This window comes from Schistocerca serialis, chromosome 1 (genome assembly GCF_023864345.2).
Source record: "Schistocerca serialis cubense isolate TAMUIC-IGC-003099 chromosome 1, iqSchSeri2.2, whole genome shotgun sequence".
NCBI classification, from domain to species: Eukaryota; Metazoa; Arthropoda; class Insecta; order Orthoptera; family Acrididae; genus Schistocerca; species Schistocerca serialis.
Window position 1 is genome coordinate 1,097,736,826 of NC_064638.1, and position 21,926 is coordinate 1,097,758,751.

Sequence of the window (21,926 nt, forward strand, 5' to 3'; positions counted from 1 at the left end):
AATCCTTGAATGCCATGCACTCTGCCTCGCTTTCTGTATCCGCCTCCCTCCCCCACCCGGATCTTTTATGACCTCATACCCTTCCTACATCTTCTCCTTTTCCCTGAATAATCAGAACCCTGTACATTGTCCACAGATGATTCCTTCCCCCACCCCACCCCCTGGTGTCTCCTATCCTCTCCAAACCCCACCCATTGCCATGTCTTTACCATAGTGTCCCCTCTCTCTCTCTCCATCCACACACCCTTTACCAATGTACCTTCCACAGCCTGCCCCTCCCAGATGATGAGCTTCGCCCTGATATCTACCCCTCCTACGCACTCTAACCCCACCTTCCCCCTCCTCCTCAGGGCTCCCTCTCCCCTCCTTTTTCGTTCCCCTGAGCGGTTTTTCCCTCCCTCCTACAGCCCCTTCTTATCCAGTGTACCGCTTCCATGTGTCTGCACTCCCTCATGGCTCCCTCTCCCTTCCCCCTCCTCCTCCCCCTCCCTCTCCCTTTCCCTCCCACCCATTACCTGCCCCTTAATGCATTACTGGACCCCTCTCTTTTCATCCCGCCCCCTCCAGCTCCACTCCCCTCCCTCAGCAGGTCTCTTTGTCATGTGTGCTCTGCCTCATGCAGTGGTTTTACTAGCGCTGTTGTCTGGTGTGGATTTTTATTACTGTGGCCAACTTTTATATTGTACTATTGTATTTTTTGCATGCTATGCACATCCCAAACTGTGTTTCTCATGTCTGTAATGTCCCTCAGCTGAAGAGCTGCAGATTGTACCACTGCCAGCCCTCCCCTGCCCATCTGGGGTGCAACAAATCACAATAAAGAAGAAGAATAAGAAGAAGAAAAAATAGAGCAACACTAGGACAGAGGGTCACTGGCTATACTGGCTGGAGAAACTGTCTAGTGCTAGACTACTATTGAAAGTATCCTCTCTACATCCAGTAATTATTGATGAGACTAGCTAGAGGTACTCTCTGGCACTCAATCAATGGCAACTACCCCTCCCCCAACTTCCATGCTTCACAGCCAGAGGAAAAAGTTGAATTTTCACACTGATTCTGAATTTCCCGCCAATAGGAGTAGGGGAATTAGACTGCATTAGTATTCTGGGTCAGTCATCTTAAGATTGTGATATTATAGTTAGACTGTGCCAGTATTCAAAAGAAGATGGAATAGAGTATCCTACGTCCATCCACATGGAGATATTGAAACTGAACTTTTATAAACAATAAATATATCATCATCATCAGCACGTCCTTTGTGGTGCAATATAATTAGCATTCGAATTTACCATGAATGTTTGAATTTCCCACCAATTTTGTATTTCCTGCCAGTTTTTCAGGTAGGGGAACAGGAGGGAGGGTGTAACTAATTGATCAATTTAATTAGTCAATTAATTTGATATCAAATTTGAGTTAGAACCCCTTCTTTTATCTACCAAACTTCAAATGCAGGTTTTATCTCCAAGATGAAGGACTGGGGATTCTCCAGAAGGGAGGGAGGACTGGGGATCTCCAGAAGGGAGGGAGTAATTAATTGATCCATTAATTTGATATCAAAAGTGGTGCAGAACTGGCTTCATCCCACTATTAGTGAGAAAAACACAAAAGAGTTTTGAAAGGCCTAAGATGCAAAATGATACCTAGAACAGACAACACTGCCTCAGAATTACTGAGATAAATACTAGAACATACCATGACAAAGAATTCATTTGGTATGGAGGATGCACTGCATGCATTAAAGTTGTATGAACATCTACATCTAACCTCTGCAAACTGCTGTGAAGTGCATGGCAGAGGGTACCAGTTATTAGAGATTCTTCCTGATCCATTCACATATGGAGTGTGGGAAGAATGACTGTTTAAATGCCCCTGGGAAAAAAGAACTAGGAGGAGGTGGATGTGAATTTGCTATCTTTGTCTTCACAACTCAGATCTCGTGACACTATCAGCTATGCTATAATGCTATAATACAATCTGATATTTATTACGTCGACAGAAAGTTCTGGCAGAATGGAAATATTTTAGGAGTAAAGAGGCAATGACTCACCAAATATCATTATAATGTGTTACACATTTTAGAGATAGATATCAATTGTGATAGATGTTGTTATCTTCATGTCAAAGATAAGGACCTCCAACTGTGTGTGTGTGTGTGTGTGTGTGTGTGTGTGTGTGTGTATGTGTGTGTGTGTGTGTGTGTGTGTGTGTGTAGTTTGAAATGTGGCTGTCTGCAAGTCAGTGCCTTCCCTATGTGATGACTGGCAATCGATTGCAATTAAAAATGTTGTTAGCCTTAGATTTTCTATAAAAAGGCTCTTTTTCATAAAAATCATTATTGTACTTTTCTTTTTTTGAAAACCGTCCTTTTAAGTTGTACTGTATTTTCACAATTGTTCCAGAGTTTTTCAGTGCCTACTAATAAAATTTTAAGTGTATCCAAGGTTCTCGGGTGTCCAGCCAGATCCGATCGTCGAAGTTCCACGATATTTCGGTGAATAACCGTTCTGCCATCATCAGGTGGTGCTGATGGAATGATCTGTCTGCGCTGTGCCCATGGTATTTATCTCCGCAGGGTCCCGAGTCATACCCCAGCGTGGGGGTGGAGGTAGCTGCAGCCACGCCCGGTGGTAGGTGCAGTTCATCTCCGTCCGCCATGGTGGAAGGATCTTGTGTCCGCTTGCGCCGTTGCTCTTTGATGGTGTTTAATAATGGTTTCCAGGCCTTGCTAAGTTGAAACCCAGTGTCCCTGTTGAGTAGGTTATCTGTTACCTGAATTTCTATGGCCTCCTTGTAGATACTGGCCCAGTAGGCACTTGTGGCAGTCAGGATTTTGCCTCTTCGAATTTCGCTGTGTGTCTGGTTCCAATGCAGTGTTCTGCTAGGGCCAAATGGCTGGATTGGCGTAAACAGGTGTTCCTTGCATCGGTCCTCGACTGTGTGAACTGTTTGGCCAATGTAGGATTTGCCACAGTCGCACGGGATTTTGTATACACCCACATTCTTAAGGCCCACGTCATCTTTTGCTGTTCCTAGCAGGTCACGAATCTTTGCTGGTGGTCAGAAGACTGTGTCAATCTTGTGTCGCCTTAACAGTCTCCCTATTTGATGCATCACATATGCACGCCTGCAGCGAATCGTATTAAGCGAAGTGCCAGTCTGGCCCTGGTCAGGGAGAGGATTCACTACACCCGTCTACAACTCAACAAGATCGCCAAGGAGCTGCTGCATCTTCACCTATGATTATCCTCCGTACTCCAAGATCACTCCTGGGAATGGGTGGACGGTGTTACCTGGGCCCAGGCAGACTGTACCCACCAGAAATCCATGGAGAAGCAGATCACCAAGTTTGCACGACTACCTGGCAAACCAAAAATGAGATAGTGCCCATTAGGCCGACTGTGGTTAACCACACGGGTAAACCACTCGACAGCGCAGCTACAGCTGTAGTTGAAAAAGGACTCAATTTCACACCGACACCTGCATCTCTACCGTTCATTGAAATAATCTCTTCAGTAGAATAGGCAGTCCATGGCTTACCAGATGACAAAGCAGAAGAAATCAGAAGGGAAACTTGCCGGATTGTTTCAAGGGCAAAACCGGCCAGAAGCAACATCTCAGGAGCAGAAAGAGCAGCACTATGAGCCCTCAGAGACAATAAGGAGATAGTCATTCTACATGCCAACAAAGGAAATGCCACAGTCATCCTTGAGAGCTGTGACTATGAACAGAAGATGCTGCAATTGCTAGACGATCCAGCATATTGGAAAATCAATGCAGACCCGACCAGAAAGATACAACAAAGCACCGCCACCTTGCTGAAAAATGGCACGCTCGAGGACAAGGACATCAAAAGACTTGGCCAATGTTTGGCGGTAGCTCCAAGGATATATGGTCTCCCAAAAACGCACAAAGAAGGGATGCGACCCATAGTCAGCAACATAGGGGTACCGACGTATCTTTTGGCGCAGCACTTAGCGGGCATGCTAAGACCTTATGTGGGGAAATGTGCGCACCATATCTGGAACTCGACAGACTTCATTGGCCACCTGAAGGAGATGACAGTACAAGAATCCGACATCATGATCAGCTTCAATGTCATCTCATTATTCACACGTGTCCGGCTGGAAGATTCTCTCCACTTAATCAGTGAGAAATTCGGGCCTTAACTGACGCAACTGTTCAGGCACGAGTTAACATCTATGTACTTTGTCTTCAATGGTCAATACTATGAGCAGACCAACAGAGTAGCCATGGGGAGCCTGCTCTCCCCAGTGGTGGCCAACCTGTTCATGGAGAGCTTCGAAGAGGAAGCACTGGAAGCCGCCGAACTGAAACCTGTATGCTTCTTTCGCTACGTGGATGACACATTTGTCATCTGGCCACATGAACAGGAAGAGCTACAGATTTTTCTACAACATCTAAATTTGGTCCACAGTAACATTCTGTTCACCATGGAGACTGAAAAAGATGGAAAACTACCCTTTCTCGATGTCCTAGTGGAACGTAGGTCTGATGGTCACTGGGTCACAGTGTGTACCGAAAGCCTACACACACTGACTTGTACCTACATGCCTCCAGCTCCCACTATCTGGCACAGCTTAATGGAATGGTCAACACCTTGGTACATGGAGCACACTAGATCTCTGATGAACAGAACTTACCAACGGAACTCAAACACCTGGAGACCGTGTTCCGCAAGAATGAGTATGGCAACCGCCAAATCCAAAGGGCCTTCCAACAACAGAAGTGCAGCAAGAACCGAGATGAAGAACAACCCAAAGAAGAGAAGCAAGCTCTGGCCTTTCAGCCGTTTGCTGGCAACATGTTATCAAAAATAGGGAGACTGTTAAGGTGACACAAGATTGACACAGTCTTCTGACCACCAGCAAAGATTTGTGACCTGCTAGGAATGGCAAAAGATGATGTGGGCATTAAGAAAACGGGCATATACAAAATCCCGTGTGACTGTGGCAAATACTACATTGGCCAAACAGTTCGCAAGGTCGAGGACCGATGCAAGGAGCACGAACGTCACACCCGTTTACGCCAACCCAGCCATTCGGCCCTAGCAGAGCACTGCATTGGAACCAGACACACAGCAAAATTTGAAGAGACAAAAATCCTGACTGCCACAAGTGCCTACTGGGACAGTATCTACAAGGAGGCCATACAAATTCGGGTAACAGATAACCTCATCAACAGGGACATCGGGTTTCAACTTAGCAAGGCCTGGAAACCATTATTAAACACCATCAAAGAGCAATGGCGCGAGCGGACGCGAGATCGTTCTGCCACAGCGGACGGAGATGAACTGCGCCTACCACCAGGCATGGCTGCAGCTACCCCCACCCCTCCCACCACGTGGCGCCCCACCGACTGCCCACGCCGGGATACAACTCAGGCCCCTGCGGACATAAATACCACGGACACAGCGCAGACAGATCATTCCATCAGCACCACCTGATGATGGCGGAACGGATATTCACTGAAATATTGTGGAACTTCGAAGATCGGATCCAGCTGGACATCCGAGAACCTTGGATACAGCACATTCGCCGGGAAAGCCACAGATCACATAAAATTTTAAGTGTTTGACTCTGTACATCAGTCCTACATATTACAGGTGTGACGCATGAGACATGAATTCCATGTCCCTAATTGTCAGTACTGTATGAGTGAGAAGGAGCTTATCTTTTGCACTCACTGCGTAACTTATTGTGAGCACTGGAGACTTGTCTTCCTGCCTATCTTCAAAAGTGGCAACAAGAAAGTGGGCGGATAGTATATGATCTGTTGACACTAATTCGCTAAGACTATCCAATGACTTTTACCATGGTAGTTAGGTGCTAATGGAATAGTGATGGCAAGTTGTCACAAAATTCCAGTGTTTCCAATCTGGAATAAAATATTACAGCCATAGGTGAAACAAAGCAAATGGTAAACATATATTAAAGCATTTCCTGACTTTGTTAATGACCGTCCAGAAAGAAGTCTGATTATAAAGTGTATGTAGTTGTAGCATTCAAATAACTGTCAGGAAAAATTCTTTTTAGGAAATATTCTTCCTCCAAGCAATATGAACAAAAATAACAGAATACAGTATATAACACAGTTAAAATAAATTGTACTTGTGTTTGGTTCTGAAGTGATGAAAGAGGATAAAGGATAACATGTGGGGAGGTAAATAATGTGGACCTGTGTGTTTAACTGCAGGTGTATATCAGTCTCTAACTGATTTCAGTTTCCCTCTTATGTTGATATTTTTTCATCTATCTACTGTTGCTGTCATTGTTGTTGTTATCCAACACGCAGATTTTGGTGTCAAATGTCTTCTATTACATAAATTCAAATCATCATCTATTGCAATGACAATCATAAAACCTGTGAATACAATGAACAAGATTTGATGCACATAAGTAATTAATTTAGAACAAAATCCAATGTATAGGTAGATTTTTTTAACTGATCAAAACAAGTTAAATGATAACTCATCTTGACGAGATAATAGTTATTCAAATGTTATGGTTAGGTGACCTTATGACAACAGATGAATGTGAGTGTGGCACGTAAAATCTTTTATCCCTTATCCAGTGACATAAAATGTCTGACAGACAGAAAAGTAAAATTTGTACACAAACTGAAAAGTTTCTCCTTGACAATGCATTCTAATCTGTAGAAGAATTTCTATTATTTGCAATGTGTTAAAGGTGGTAATAATAATAATAATAATAATAATTTCCATGGAGGCCTCCGGTATGTTCTGCCAGTCGTAAAAGGCGACGAAAAGAACAAACCACTAATAGGGCTAACCCCCCTTTTAGTGTGATTAGTTGGTTCAGGACAGAACTAAAGAAGCCTCGGACAAGCGCCGTCATAGTCGGGGACGACGCTTAAACCCTATGCCCGCCCACAATGGTAACGACACTGCTAGCCAACTGGAAAATGATTCAAATTCAAATAGAGGTGTTTTGCAGGATATGCTTCCTGCAACCACCCTAGAAGGAAAACAAAGACAGAGGATGAGATGGTCAGATGAAGTTAATCGACACCTCGTGTTCTGTTATTACCAAGCAACAAACCTAGGAACCAACACAACTGGATACAGATCACAAGTATACACAACATTTATTACCAGATACCCAGAATTAAAATTTTTAACAGAACAACGACTAGCTGATCAGATCTGCGTAATAATAAAAAATAACAGGATACCCCAGTCAGAATTAGAAAACATCAAACTAGAAGTACAACAAATACTGGAACAAAATAATGTGCAATCAGAAGAAGAAGAAAATACAGTAATGGACTCAAACATCCCAGAGCAAACAAACAAAGAACAACACGCATCAATTAAACAGTCAGAGGAAATCGAAATCTTAAGACAGCCACCAGAACAAGCACAAATAGAACACGAAGTGACACACATGTTAGACATAGAAGAAAAATTTCAGCTGACATATATAGAATACAAAGACACAAATACAGACGTTTAGACCATTCTTGCATAGACCGCCAAATAACGCACAAGTCGAAACAACAATAAAAACTATCAACACAATCATACACAACAAAATAAATGAAAACACCACTATGGAAGAGTTACAACTACTGGTTTATATAGGAGCACTCACTACACTAAATATACACACAAGGCAGAGATCAGAACCAACCAACACACAGAAGAAACCCACCAAACCAGCATGGCAACACAGGCTACAGATCAGAATAGAAAAACTGAGAAAAGACATCGGACAGCTAACGCAATTTATAAGAAATGAAATGTCAGAAAAAAAAAACGAAAAAGGTTAGGTAAAATCTCACAACAAGAAGTGATAGAGCAATTACATGAAAAGAAGCTGAAATTACAGGCATTGGCCAAACGACTTAGAAGATTAAAAAGAGTGAAAACAGAAGGAAACAAAACCAAACATTCAACACAAACCAAAAGAAATTTTACCAGACAATAGATAACACACACATTAAAATAGACAATCCACCAAACATAACAGACATGGAACACTTCTGGAGCAACATATGGTCAAACCCGGTACAACATAACAGGCATGCACGGTGGATACAAGCAGAAACAGATATGTACAAGATGATACCACAAATGCCTGAAGTGATAATTTTGCAACATGAAGTCACCCAAGCAATTAATTCTACTCACAATTGGAAAGCCCCTGGAAAAGATAAAATAGCAAATTTCTGGCTAAAGAAATTCACCTCAACACATTCACATCTGACTACATTATTTAACATATAAAATCAAAGATGAGGTGACTTACCAAACGAAAGTGCTGGCAGGTCGATAGACACACAAACAAACACAAACATACACACAAAATTCTAGCTTTCGCAACACACTGTTGCCTCATCAGGAAAGAGGGAAGGAGAGGGGAAGACGAAAGGAAGTGGGTTTTAAGGGAGAGGGTAAGGAGTCATTCCAATCCCGGGAGCGGAAAGACTTACCTTTGGGGGAAAAAAGGACAGGTATACACTCGCACACACACACATATCCATCCACACATACAGACACAAGCAGACATATTTAAAGACCAAATATGTCTGCTTGTGTCTGTATGTGTGGATGGATATGTGCGTATGTGCGAGTGTATACCTGTCCTTTTTTCCCCCAAAGGTAAGTCTTTCCGCTCCCGGGATTGGAATGACTCCTTACCCTCTCCCTTAAAACCCACTTCCTTTCGTCTTCCTCTCCTTCCCTCTTTCCTGATGAGGCAACAGTGTGTTGCGAAAGCTTGAATTTTGTGTGTATGTTTGTGTTTGTTTGTGTGTCTATCGACCTGCCAGCGCTTTCGTTCGGTAAGTCACCTCATCTTTGATTTTATATATAATTTTTCCCACGTGGAATGTTTCCTTCTATTATATTAAATTATTTAACAGTTACATTGCAGACCCATACACATTCCCTGATACACTTACACATGGAATAACTTATCTGAAACCTAAAGATCAAGCAGACACAGCAAACTCAGCTAAATATCGCCCCATAACATGCCTACCAACAATATACAAAATATTAACTTCAGTCATTACACAGAAATTAATGACACATACAACACAGAACAAAATTATAAATGAAGAACAAAAAGGCTGTTGCAAAGGAGCACGAAGATGTAAAGAGCAACTGATAATAGATGTAGAGGTGACATATCAAGCTAAAACTAAACAAAGGTCACTACACTATGCATACATTGATTACCAAAAAGCTTTTGATAGTGTACCCCACTCATGGTTACTACAAATATTGGAAATATACAAAGTAGATCCTAAATTGATACAGTTCCTAAACATAGTAATGAAAAATTGGAAAACCACACTTAATATCCAAACAAATTCAAATAATATCACATCACAGCCAATACAGATTAAGCGTGGAATATACCAAGGAGACTCATTAAGTCCTTTCTGGTTCTGCCTTGCTCTGAACCCACTATCCAACATGCTAAATAATACAAATTATGGATACAATATTACTGGAACATACCCACACAAAATCACACATCTGCTATACATGGATGATCTAAAACTACTGGCAGCAACAAATCAACAACTCAACCAATTACTAAAGATAACAGAAGTATTCAGCAATTATATAAATATGGCTTTTGGAACAGACAAATGTAAGAAAAATAGCATAGTCAAGGGAAAACACACTAAACAAGAAGATTACATATTGGATAACCACAGCGACTGCTTAGAAGCGATGGAAAAAACAGATGCCTATAAATATCTAGGATACAGACAAAAAATAGGAATAGATAATACAAATATTAAAGAAGAACTAAAAGAAAAATATAGACAAAGACTAACAAAAATACTGAAAACAGAATTGACAGCAAGAAACAAGACAAAAGCTATAAATACTTATGCTATACCAATATTGACCTACTCATTTGGAGTAGTGAAATGGAGTAACACAGACCTAGAAGCACTCAATACACTTACACGATCACAATGCCACAAATATAGAATACATCACATACATTCAGCAACTGAAAGATTCACATTAAGCAGAAAGGAAGGAGGAAGGGGATTTATCGACATAAAAAAACCTACATTATGAACAGGTAGACAATTTAAGAAAATTCTTTATAGAACGAGCAGAAACTAGCAAAATACACAAAGCAATTACTCATATAAATACATCGGCTACACCACTGCAATTTCATAACCACTTCTACAACCCTTTAGATCACATAACATCAACAGATACGAAGAAAGTAAACTGGAAAAAGAAAACACTACATGGAAAGCACCCGTATCATCTAACACAGCCACACATCGATCAAGACGCATCCAACACATGGCTAAGAAAAGGCAATATATACAGTGAGACGGAAGGATTCATGATTGCAATACAGGATCAAACAATAAACACCAGATATTACAGCAAGCATATTATTAAAGATCCCAGTACCACAACAGATAAATGCAAACTTTGCAAACAACAAATAGAAACAGTAGATCACATCACAAGCGGATGTACAATACTAGCAAATACAGAATACCCCAGAAGACATGACAATGTAGCAAAAATAATACATCAACAGCTTGCCTTACAACATAAACTTATAAAACAACATGTTCCCACATACAAGTATGCACCACAAAATGTACTGGAGAACGATGAATACAAATTATACTGGAACAGAACCATTATAACAGATAAAACAACACCACATAACAAAACTGACATCATACTCACCAATGAAAAGAAGAAATTAACACAACTAATCGAAATATCCATACCCAATACAACAAATATACAAAAGAAAACAGGAGAAAAAATTGAAAAATACATCCAACTGGCTGAGGAAGTCAAGGACATGTGGCATCAGGATAAAGTTGACATTATACCAATTATACTATCAACTACAGGAGTCATACCACAGAATATCCACCAGTACATCAATGCAATACAGCTACATCCAAACTTATATATACAACTACAGAAATCTGTAATTATTGACACTTGTTCAATTACCCGAAAGTTCCTAAATGCAATGCAACATATACCGTACAGTTAAAAGGAAGTCACGCTTGATCAAGGTCCGCGTCACCTTCCATTTTTAACCAGACATATCGTCTGAGACAAGAAAGAAATAATAATAATAAAACTATCTGTAAATGTTCAGCATATAAATGCATTTACAAATTAATTTGCAATGTTAATGTAAAATAACTCATTGCACATCATTACAATTTACCATACAAATGACCCATGGAATATGAAACTAAATGGTTAAAAACTAAATAGCTAACATACACAAAGATTTTATTGTGTTTTTACTTTTATGTTACAGAGATTCTGGCAGTGTATACTTTTGCTAACTGGAGTTATCACACAGTGCCAGGGAGCTAACATTCTGTCAGTTATGTCAGTTCCAAGCAAGAGCCACATGGTCTTTTTGTCACCACTGCTCCATGAACTAGCACAGAGAGGACATAATTTGACTGTGATTAGTCCATTCCCACAGTCTCCCCCCGGTCAAGAACATAAGAGATATTAAATTGAACGTCACAATGGACAGTTTCCGTAAGTAAACCAGTGTTAATATAAAGTATATATACACAGTAGAATAAAACTCATATCTGATGTACAGCATTACCTATTATTGCCTCACTTTATTATTTACAGGAAAAGAGAGAAACATGTCCCTGTTTGAAATGGGTGAAGTTAACCCATTTATTTTACTTCTCTTCTCTAGCACCATTGGAAGTTCAATGTGCAAGAATGCTATCAGTACACCAGAAGTACAAGATCTAATAACATCCAATAATCAGAAGTTCGATCTCCTCATAGCTGGAGTTTTCACAGAGTGTTTTCTTGGATTGGCTCACAAGCATAATGCCAGTATTATACAACAAATTCCTAATACTCTAGCATTTGTGATGGGTGATGCAGTTGGCAATTCTGCTGCATATGCCTACATTCCTGACATAATGCTTGATATTCCTGTGAATATGAATTTTTTACAACGGACATTAAACAGTGTGTATGGGCTCCTTGTTGAATTACTGCGATTCTTTGTTTATGTGCCCAATCAACAAGAAATTATGTTGTCATATTCTAAGAATATTGATAATTTACCATCTGTTGAGAAATTGTTCAAAAGCAGTTCCCTGGTTCTCATCAACAACCATGAAAGCATAGGCCTTTCCAGGCCACTAACACCAAATACAATTCAAGTTGGAGGAATGCATATTAAACCTGCAAAAGATCTTCCAAAGGTGAATATAAGATCGATATCCAACTAAAGCAATTTTGCATGCAATATCCAACTAAAGCAATCTTGCATTTCCTGTTTGATTGATTTAATACTGAAATTTTTGTATGTCTCTTGAAAATAAAAGTATATATTCGGTAAACAGTTGGCCTCGAAATCCAAAACTTTATTTTATTGCTTATGTTACATATTCATAGTTGAAAATTTCATTTTTAATGCCAAAGCTGTATTTTACTTCTGAAAGTATACAGAAATGGGAATTTTGAGTCAATGCACACATTAGAGGATACAGTATTTCCCTGTGTGGGGACTCTACAGAAATAACAGTGGAAAATTGGAAAAAAGTGACTATTTAGCCAAAGTTACTTAGGGCCCAACAGACAGATCCATTGTAAAGTTGTATGAGAAGTAGTAGTGTACTGTAAGTAGCCTCTGTTGTCACAGATGTAGGTAACTATTTTCTTGGAAAAATAAAAGTGTAGTCATGCCTTCCACGTCCAGAACATCTGCGTCCTGCGAGGAAGTAAGTTTTTGATACGACTGCTAAATCTTTCATTTTCTGGCATCCCACCCCAGGAAATTAGTGCACTATTGCAAAGCTCTTTGGAGTCAGTATGTCTGAGAGTGGTAAGACTTGTAGCATCAGTGTGGTGTCTTGGAGAGGTGAAGGTAGGGCCCAATCTGGCTTCAATCACTTGACTGAGACCTTTGTGGTTTTGTATGCTCTCTCTGGTGTGATTGCCTCATCACAGCATCGAGCAGGGGTTTGTGTACAGTGGATGGAGTGGTGATTTTATGTGATCAGTTCAGAGCCTGATGTGAGTACAATTGTCCAAATCTTTGTGGACAAAAATGGGATGTTCACTATGGTGCAAAGCAGGTGGGCCTCAGATCTTGGCCGCAGGCCTCAGAGCTATATAAAGCGTTTTTGTACTTATTTGCTGCGCTTAGCTTTTAAATAGTTTTTCTGGGAAAACCTAGCGTAGTTTTCGCGTCTCGTATTTCAGTGAGTGTTTCTTGATTATCAGAGTAGCTCATCAGAAGATTATCTTGGGAATTTGTCACCGTATAGAGTAGGGTAAACATAGTCATGTGTAGGGACTGTGGTTGTTGTGAGCGTACGCAAGGAGAATTGGCCACTCTTCGGGGGCAGGTGGAGGCTTTGTCTGTTAGGCTCATCGAGCTCGAGGCGCAGGCGTCGGCTCGTAGTGGCGTTGGGGCAACTGTGGTGAGACCTATGCCTACTTCGGTGGCCTTGGAATCACATGGAACCCCTGATGTCGCTGCGTCTTCCGGCAGTGAGCATCTTACCGGTCAGCCATCACTCCACGGTGAATGGCGGACAGTGGTGGGCTCGCGTGTGCCTGGCCGAAAGGCGAAGGTGGGATCGCCGCGTGGCAGCTGCCTTACCCCTTTCCAACAGGTACGGGGTGCTTCCTAGTGGTGATGACATCGTTTCCGAGCCACCACAGGATGCCTCGCCTGTTGGGCCAGTGGCCGATTCTCCGGCAAGGTCCCGACAGTCACAGAGGGCGGGCCTATTAGTTATAGGGAGCTCCAACGTTAGGCGGGTTATGGAGCCCCTCAGGAAAATAGCGGGTAGGTCGGGGAAGAATGCCAGTGTGCACTCGGTGTGCTTGCCGGGGGGTCTCGTCCGTAATGTGGAGGAGGCCCTTCCGGCAGCTATTGAACGCACTGGGTGTGACCGGCTGCAGATAGTAGCACATGTCGGAATGAATGACGCCTGCCGCTTGGGTTCTGAGGCCATCCTTGGTTCCTTCCGGTGGCTGGCTGATTTGGTGAAGACAACCAGCATCGCACGCGGAGTGCAAGCTGAGCTTAATATCTGCAGCATAGTGCCCAGAGTCGATCGCGGTCCTCTGATTTGGAGCCGTGTGGAGGGTCTAAACCAGAGGCTCAGACGACTCTGCGACTATAATGGTTGCAAATTCATCGACCTCCGTTATTGGGTGGAGAACTGTAGGGCCCCCCTAGACAGGTCAGGCGTGCACTACACACCGGAAGCAGCTACTAGGGTAGCAGAGTACGTGTGGCGTGCACACGGGGTTTTTTAGGTTAGAGGGACCCCCCCCCTTGGGCGAAACGATAAAATACCTGACAGCTTACCAGAGAGGACATTATCATCGTTGATAAAGAACGTCCGTCCTCAGAGACCAAAAACAGGAAAAGTTAACGTAATATTGGTAAACTGCAGGAGTATCCAGGGCAAGGTTCCTGAATTAGTATCTCTTATTGAAGGAAATAGTGCGCATTTAGTATTAGGAACGGAAAGTTGGTTAAAACCGGAAGTGAACAGTAACGAAATCCTAGACACAGAATGGAATATATACCGCAAGGATAGGATAAACGCCAATGGTGGAGGGGTATTTATAGCAGTAAAGAATTCAATAATATCCAGTGAAGTTATTAGCGAATGCGAATGTGAAATAATCTGGGTTAAGTTAAGTATCAAAGGTGGGTCAGATATGATAGTTGGATGCTTCTATAGACCACCTGCATCAGCAACCGTAGTAGTTGAGCGCCTCAGAGAGAACCTGCAGAACGTCGTGAAGAAGTTTCGTGATCATACTATTGTAATAGGGGGAGACTTCAATCTACCAGGTATAGAATGGGATAGTCACACAATCAGAACTGGAGCCAGGGACAGAGACTCTTGTGACATTATCCTGACTGCCTTGTCCGAGAATTACTTCGAGCAGATAGTTAGAGAACCAACTCGTGAAGCTAACGTTTTAGACCTCATAGCAACAAATAGACCGGAACTTTTCGACTCCGTGAATGTAGAAGAGGGTATCAGTGATCATAAGTCAGTGGTTGCATCAATGACTACAAGTGTAATAAGAAATACCAAGAAAGGAAGGAAAATATATTTGCTTAACAAGAGTGATAGGGCACAAATCGCAGAATATCTGAGTGACCACCATCAAATGTTCATTTCTGAGGAAGAGGATGTGGAACAAAAATGGAAAAAATTCAGAAACATCGTCCAGTACGCCTTAGATAAGTTCGTACCGACTAAGGTCCAAAGCGAGGGGAAAGATCCACCGTGGTATAACAATCATGTACGAAAGGTACTACGGAAACAAAGAAAGCTTCATCATAGGTTTAAGAGTAGTCGAATCATAGCTGATAAAGAAAAGCTGAACGAAGCGAAAAAGAGCGTAAAGAGAGCAATGAGAGAAGCATTCAACGAATTCGAACATAAAACATTGGCAAACAATCTAAACAAGAACCCTAAAAAGTTTTGGTCATATGTAAAATCGGTAAGCGGATCTAAATCCCCTATTCAGTCACTCGTTGACCACGATGGCACCGAAACAGAGGACGACCGAAGAAAGGCAGAAATACTGAATTCAGTGTTCCGAAACTGTTTCACTGCGGAAAATCGTAACACGGTCCCTGACTTCAGCCGTCGCACGGACGCCAAAATGGAAAATATTGAAATAAACGATATCGGAATTGAAAAACAACTGCTATCACTTAGTAGCGGAAAAGCATCCGGACCAGACGAGATACCCTTAAGATTCTACAGTGATTATGCTAAAGAACTCGCCCCCTTTCTATCAGCAATTTATCGTAGATCGCTGGAAGAACGTAAAGTACCTAGCGACTGGAAGAAAGCGCAGGTCGTTCCCATTTTCAAGAAGGGTCATAAATCAGATGCGAATAATTATAGGCCTATTTCGCTTACGTCAATCTGTTGTAGAATAATGGAACATGTTTTGTGTTCTCGTATTATGACGTTCTTAGATAATACAAATCTCCTTCATCATAACCAACATGGATTCCGCAAACAGAGATCATGTGAAACTCAGCTCGCCCTATTTGCCCAAGAAATTCACAGTGCCGTAGACACTGGCGAGCAGATTGATGCCGTATTCCTGGACTTCAGGAAGGCATTTGATACGGTTCCGCACTTACGTTTAGTGAAAAAAATACAAGCTTACGGAATATCGGACCAGGTTTGTGATTGGATTCAGGATTTCCTAGAAGAAAGAACACAACATGTCATTCTTAACGGTTCAAAATCTGCAGATGTAGAGGTAATTTCGGGAGTACCGCAGGGAAGCGTGATAGGACCTTTATTGTTTACAATATACATAAATGATTTAGTTGACAACATCGGTAGCTCCGTGAGGCTATTTGCAGATGACACGGTTGTCTACAAGAAAGTAGCAACATCAGAAGACTCGTACGTACTCCAGGAGGACCTGCAGAGGATTAATGCATGGTGCGACAGCTGGCAGCTTTCCCTAAACGTAGATAAATGTAATATAATGCGCATACATAGGGGCAGAAATCCATTCCAGTATGATTATGCCATAGGTGGTAAATCATTGGAAGCAGTAACGACCGTAAAATACTTAGGAGTTACTATCCGGAGCGATCTGAAGTGGAATGATCACATAAAACAAATAGTGGGAAAAGCAGGCGCCAGGTTGAGATTCATAGGAAGAATTCTAAGAAAATGTGACTCATCGACGAAAGAAGTAGCTTACAAAACGCTTGTTCGTCCGATTCTTGAGTATTGCTCATCAGTATGGGACCCTTACCAGGTTGGATTAATAGAAGAGATAGACATGATCCAGCGAAAAGCAGCGCGATTCGTCATGGGGACATTTAGTCAGCGCGAGAGCGTTACGGAGATGCTGAACAAGCTCCAGTGGCGGACACTTCAAGAAAGGCGTTACGCAATACGGAGAGGTTTATTATCGAAATTACGAGAGAGCACATTCCGGGAAGAGATGGGCAACATATTACTACCGCCCACATATATCTCGCGTAATGATCACAACGAAAAGATCCGAGAAATTAGAGCAAATACGGAGACTTACAAGCAGTCGTTCTTCCCACGCACAATTCGTGAATGGAACAGGGAAGGGGGGATCAGATAGTGGTACAATAAGTACCCTCCGCCACACACCGTAAGGTGGCTCGCGGAGTATAGATGTAGATGTTCCATCAACTCTGCAGACAGTAACGGTGTAGGTGTGAGGTAGTCTGCCAGAATGTGTAACGGCTTCACATACATCATTTCTGCTAACAGTACTCTGATGTCTGACTGGTACACTGTGCAAAGGTGTAAAAGAATGAAGGGAAAGGCCTCTGACCATTATGCGCAGTGGCACAAGAGAGCCATTGTTAGTGTCTCTTGCCTTCTTTCTAACATTCCATTGCTGGTGGGACTATAGGTTGTCATATGATGATGCTGGATGCAGAAAAAATGGGTAATTCTTGGAACAAAATGGATCTGATTTGCTGGCACTGTTCTGTAGCAATGTGGAGGTGGCAACCAACTCCTGCTATCCAGGTAGCAATGAAGGTGTTTGTTATTGTCTCAGCAGGAATATCTATGGAGGTTGCAGCTTCTGCCCATCAAATACACCTGTCCACTACTGTGAAAAGGTGTCTGTAGCCAATCATAGTTGGAAGCAGCCTTACGAGATCACTGTTTACATGGGTGCATCTGGCTCGAGAGCCTTGAAATGGCCTAATGTTGGCAAGTACACATTATCTAAATTTGCATTGCTGGCACTGGCTACATGACCATGCCCATGCATTGGCATCTTTTTAATTAATAGCCACACAAAACAGCCAGTCAGTAACTTGAGAGTCATATTTGCTGTTTGCTAGTGCAGAGTTTGAACACTATTGACAGTTGCTTTACAGATTTCTGGCACACTGTGAACTTTGCTACTAGGATATGTAAATGCTCTGAGACTGCCATTGATAATATATATTTGTAGACAGATCTAGGGAAAAAAAGTCATATCACATAACAAATAGTAAATGTGCTGTCTGATCATGACATGTAGCATCTTATGTTAAATGTTGAAACTTGTCAGGATAAAAAATCTATTAAATCTGAGTACAGGAGGGTAATAAATAAGTCAAAAATTGCGAAATTCAGGAAATTGCTCAAATATATGAACTGGATAGATGTTTGTAATACTTATGACTCAAATGGAAAATACAAAGCATTCATTAATAAAGTTCGCTCCACTTTTGAAAATTGTTTTCTCCTAAAGGTAACTCAAATCACACAGAAGTCAAAAAATAAACCATGGATTACACAAGGAATAAAGATATCATGTGGGACAAAAAGGAGACTGTATCTACTATCTAGGAATAGCTCTGCTGTTAGAAATGTAATGAATTACAAATAATACAGCAAAATATTGAATCAAGTAATCTAGAAATCGAAGCACCTTTATTGTGTAAAAAAGATAATTACATCTGGCATCAAAATAAAAACTGCATGGGATATGGTGAAGACAGAGACAGGTGGGACCAAAAAGGTAGAGGAACAGATAACTTTAAAAATAAATGAGTCTTTGGTAAAAAGTACAGGTAGTGTTGCAAACCTCTTGAACAAGTACTTCATTTCTGTTACTGACAGCTCGGGGTTATCGGGTTTGGTGAACAGTGCAATGGAGTACCTGAGATAAGTCTTCAAAAATAACTTCAATAAAATGCAAATAACACTAACATCTCCCATAGAAGTAGCATCGATCATAAATCCTTAAAATCTAAGTATTCCAACGGGTATGATAACATATCAACAAAGTTAATCAAATAGTGCTCATGAAAGTTGAGTTCTATCTTAAGTTATTTGTGTAATCAAACTCTTATCAGTGGAACACTTCCAGATTGGCTAAAATATGCTGAAGTTAAGCCTCTTTACAAGAAGGGGGATAAAGAGATACCATCAAACCACCGACCAAGTTCACTTCTGCCAGCTTTTTCAAAAATATTTGAAAGGATTGTGTTAAAGTGTCTCCTTAAGCATCTGACTGCAAATAATATATTGTCCAAGTCACAGTTTGGATTTCTTAAGGGTTCTGATATAGAGAAAGCTATTTACACTTACAGTGAGAATGTACTTAATTCATTAGATAATAAATTAGAGGCTACTGGCATTTTCTGTGACCTGTGAAAAGCCTTTGACTGTATGAACCACAGCATTCTCTCAGTGGTGTACCTTAGGTATGTGGCGCCCCTAGCAAGAATTTAAAATGGTGACCTCTAAAGAATCCCCCAGGAAGCAAAAAATGCACCCCCTTATCAATACAGAAAGACTGATATTTTCCCTTGTTCCAAGAAAATTAATGAGACCAGTAATATTAACAACGAATCTTGTTTATAGGTGTATGTGATAATTGTTATTAAATAGATCTAATATGTCTAATATGACTTACTGGGTACTTTCAGGTAATATTTTGCAACTGTTGCCATAAGGTAATATAACAAGTAAATAATATTTACTTGCCATGAATATAGAGTATATTTTTACTTGTCCAATTAAACAAGAAATATGTCAACTGGATCTGACCACAATCACACTTTATGCATTCGCAGGAAGATGAAGATGTCAAAACTGGTTTGCAAGGTTATGTGCTCTTGTGCTTTGATAAAAAAGTTCATGGAGTAAGGAGGTTCAGCTTGGGTAATATATATTAGCTGAGCACTGCAAAAAAATTAAGAATAAATTAGTAGTAGTAGTAGTAGTAGTAGTAGTATATTAGCTGAGCACTGCAAAAAATCAAGAATAAATTAGTTGTATTAGTAGTAGTAGTAGTAGTAGTATTTTGCAAAAGTTTATCTGAAAAGATAATACCACCCGCGGCGCACATTCTGTTTTGAGCAGACTGCACATCTACACCATAGTCTGCATTTCTTGGACTGATCACTTGGAGTGACCTGAGGAAAGTGCCTCCCAGTAAAGCGAAAAGGATTCTTGTCATCAGACAGTCTTCCTTTACTATCTCTTCTCCATTCCGCAGCAAATTTTTCCACAATTTCTAGTACCAGACTGGCCGCGGCGCAGAATTATTTTTTCAGAGGGCGGCGTGGCACTCTGTCACATCATCGTCGGCGGCCTTTGGAATTTGCGCCACCCCTTGCTCTTGCGCCCCTGGCAGGGGCCACTCCTGCCAACCCCTAGGTACACCCCTGCATTCTCTTAAGTAAATTAGAATATTATGGTGCCACCGGCAGTGCTGCAAAATGGTTTGAGTCTTATCTATCTAACAGGAAGCAAAGGGTGTTATTGTGAAATACCTGTGCAGTAAGCAGTCAGTTTTCATGTGACTGGAAATTAATTACATGTGGTGTTCCTCAGGGTTCCATGTTGAGTCCATTGGTTTTCTTGTGTACATTAATGACCTCTCATCTGTTGCATTGCCAGATGCTAAATTTGCTTTGTTTGCAGATGATACAAACATTGCAATGAGTAGCAAGTCAAGTAGAGATTTAGAAATAGCCGCTAATCAAATTTCCACTGACATTAATAAGTGCTTTAAAGCTAATTCACTGTCATTAAACTTTGAGAAGACCCACTATATGCAGTTCAGAACCTGTAAGAGATTTCCTTCCCGTATGTGAAGCAGCATATGAAGATATGCAGATAGTAGAGGTGTCAACCTGGGATTACAACTCGATAATAAATTCAGGGCATACCACAGAATTGCTTAAGCACCTAAACAATTCTGTATTTGCAGTGAGAATGATTTCAGATGTAGGAGATATAAATATAAAAAACTTGCATATTTTGCTTACTTTCATTCTATTATGTCATATGGGATCATATTCTGGGACAACTCATCAAACTGAGCAAAAGTTTTTAGGGAGCAAAAGTGTGTGATAAGAATCATATGTGGTGTAAATTCAAGACCATCATTCAGAAATCTGTTCAAGGAACTTGGTATTCTAGCCACTGCTTCTCAGTATATTTATTCCTTAATGAAATTTTTTGCAAGTAATACGTCTCTGCTTCGAACCAATAGCTCAATACATAGTATCAATACTAGGAATAAGAGCAATCTACATAAAGACCTAAAATCACTTACATTGGTCCAAAAGAGGTCCTCTATTCAGGAACACACATTTTGAATAAATTGTCAGCAACCATTAAGAATTTAGTTTCAGATAATCATGGTTTTTTGATAGGCAACTCTTTCTACTCTGCAGATGAATATCTTAACAGGGACTGTTAAGCCAGCTTGAATAAAAATGTCTTTTAGATTTCAGTTTTGACAGCACTTGGTCACAACAGTCAAGATTAGGTATTTTATGTATGATAACTTTATTAATAGTGCATAACAATGTTTCATTCTGACAGTGTGTTAATTCTGTAAATATTAGCTGTTCCAGTTTACCGCATTGTATTCACCTGTTTTGACAATCTCCTGACAATGATCAGGGTAGTAAGTATTATATTCAAATGTTTTTATGTCATACTTTCTGACAAGTTCAGCAGCCACGAGAATCATCTCATTTTTTGGGTCCATGGAAGGAAAACTGAATCTAATCTAATCTAATCTAATCTAAGGGCCTTGGCTTCCACCAAGAGACATATCACCATCACATTAACTTGGTTCCTGACCATAGGATTTGGGCAAGTCACAGTCCTGTGAAGGGTCAGCCAGTAAATGCTGTAGTTATGGATTGCAGTCTGAGCAGTGGTGAGTTCTTTGTAGTGTATGGTATTTGCCAAATTACAGATGCACAAAAAGTAATGAACCACAATCTTTTTTGCTCCTTTTATATGGTGCACACATCCATCATAAACTAATAGACAAACTCTGTGTGTCTGAACTGCTGGGGTACGCCAAAGGGTGTAATTACCAATCTCCAGGATGTCACAAGGCACTG

The 21,926-nt window shown here is 40.9% G+C and overlaps 1 protein-coding gene across 2 annotated transcripts in view; it reads left to right on the forward strand.

The window, feature by feature from the left end:
• The window catches only part of LOC126416301 (UDP-glucosyltransferase 2-like), a 394,127-nt gene that overhangs the window by 353,532 nt on the left and 18,669 nt on the right, over window positions 1-21,926 (forward strand). Inside the window, exons 2-3 of one of the 2 annotated variants that reach the window (XM_050083985.1) lie at window positions 11,328-11,560; window positions 11,663-12,255. The exons of the other annotated variant lie outside the window; for it this stretch is intronic. Coding sequence (XP_049939942.1) covers window positions 11,548-11,560; window positions 11,663-12,255 — 606 coding nt within the window. The 5' untranslated portion in view covers window positions 11,328-11,547. The remainder of the gene's footprint in view (window positions 1-11,327; window positions 11,561-11,662; window positions 12,256-21,926) is intronic. 2 annotated transcript variants of the gene reach the window in all.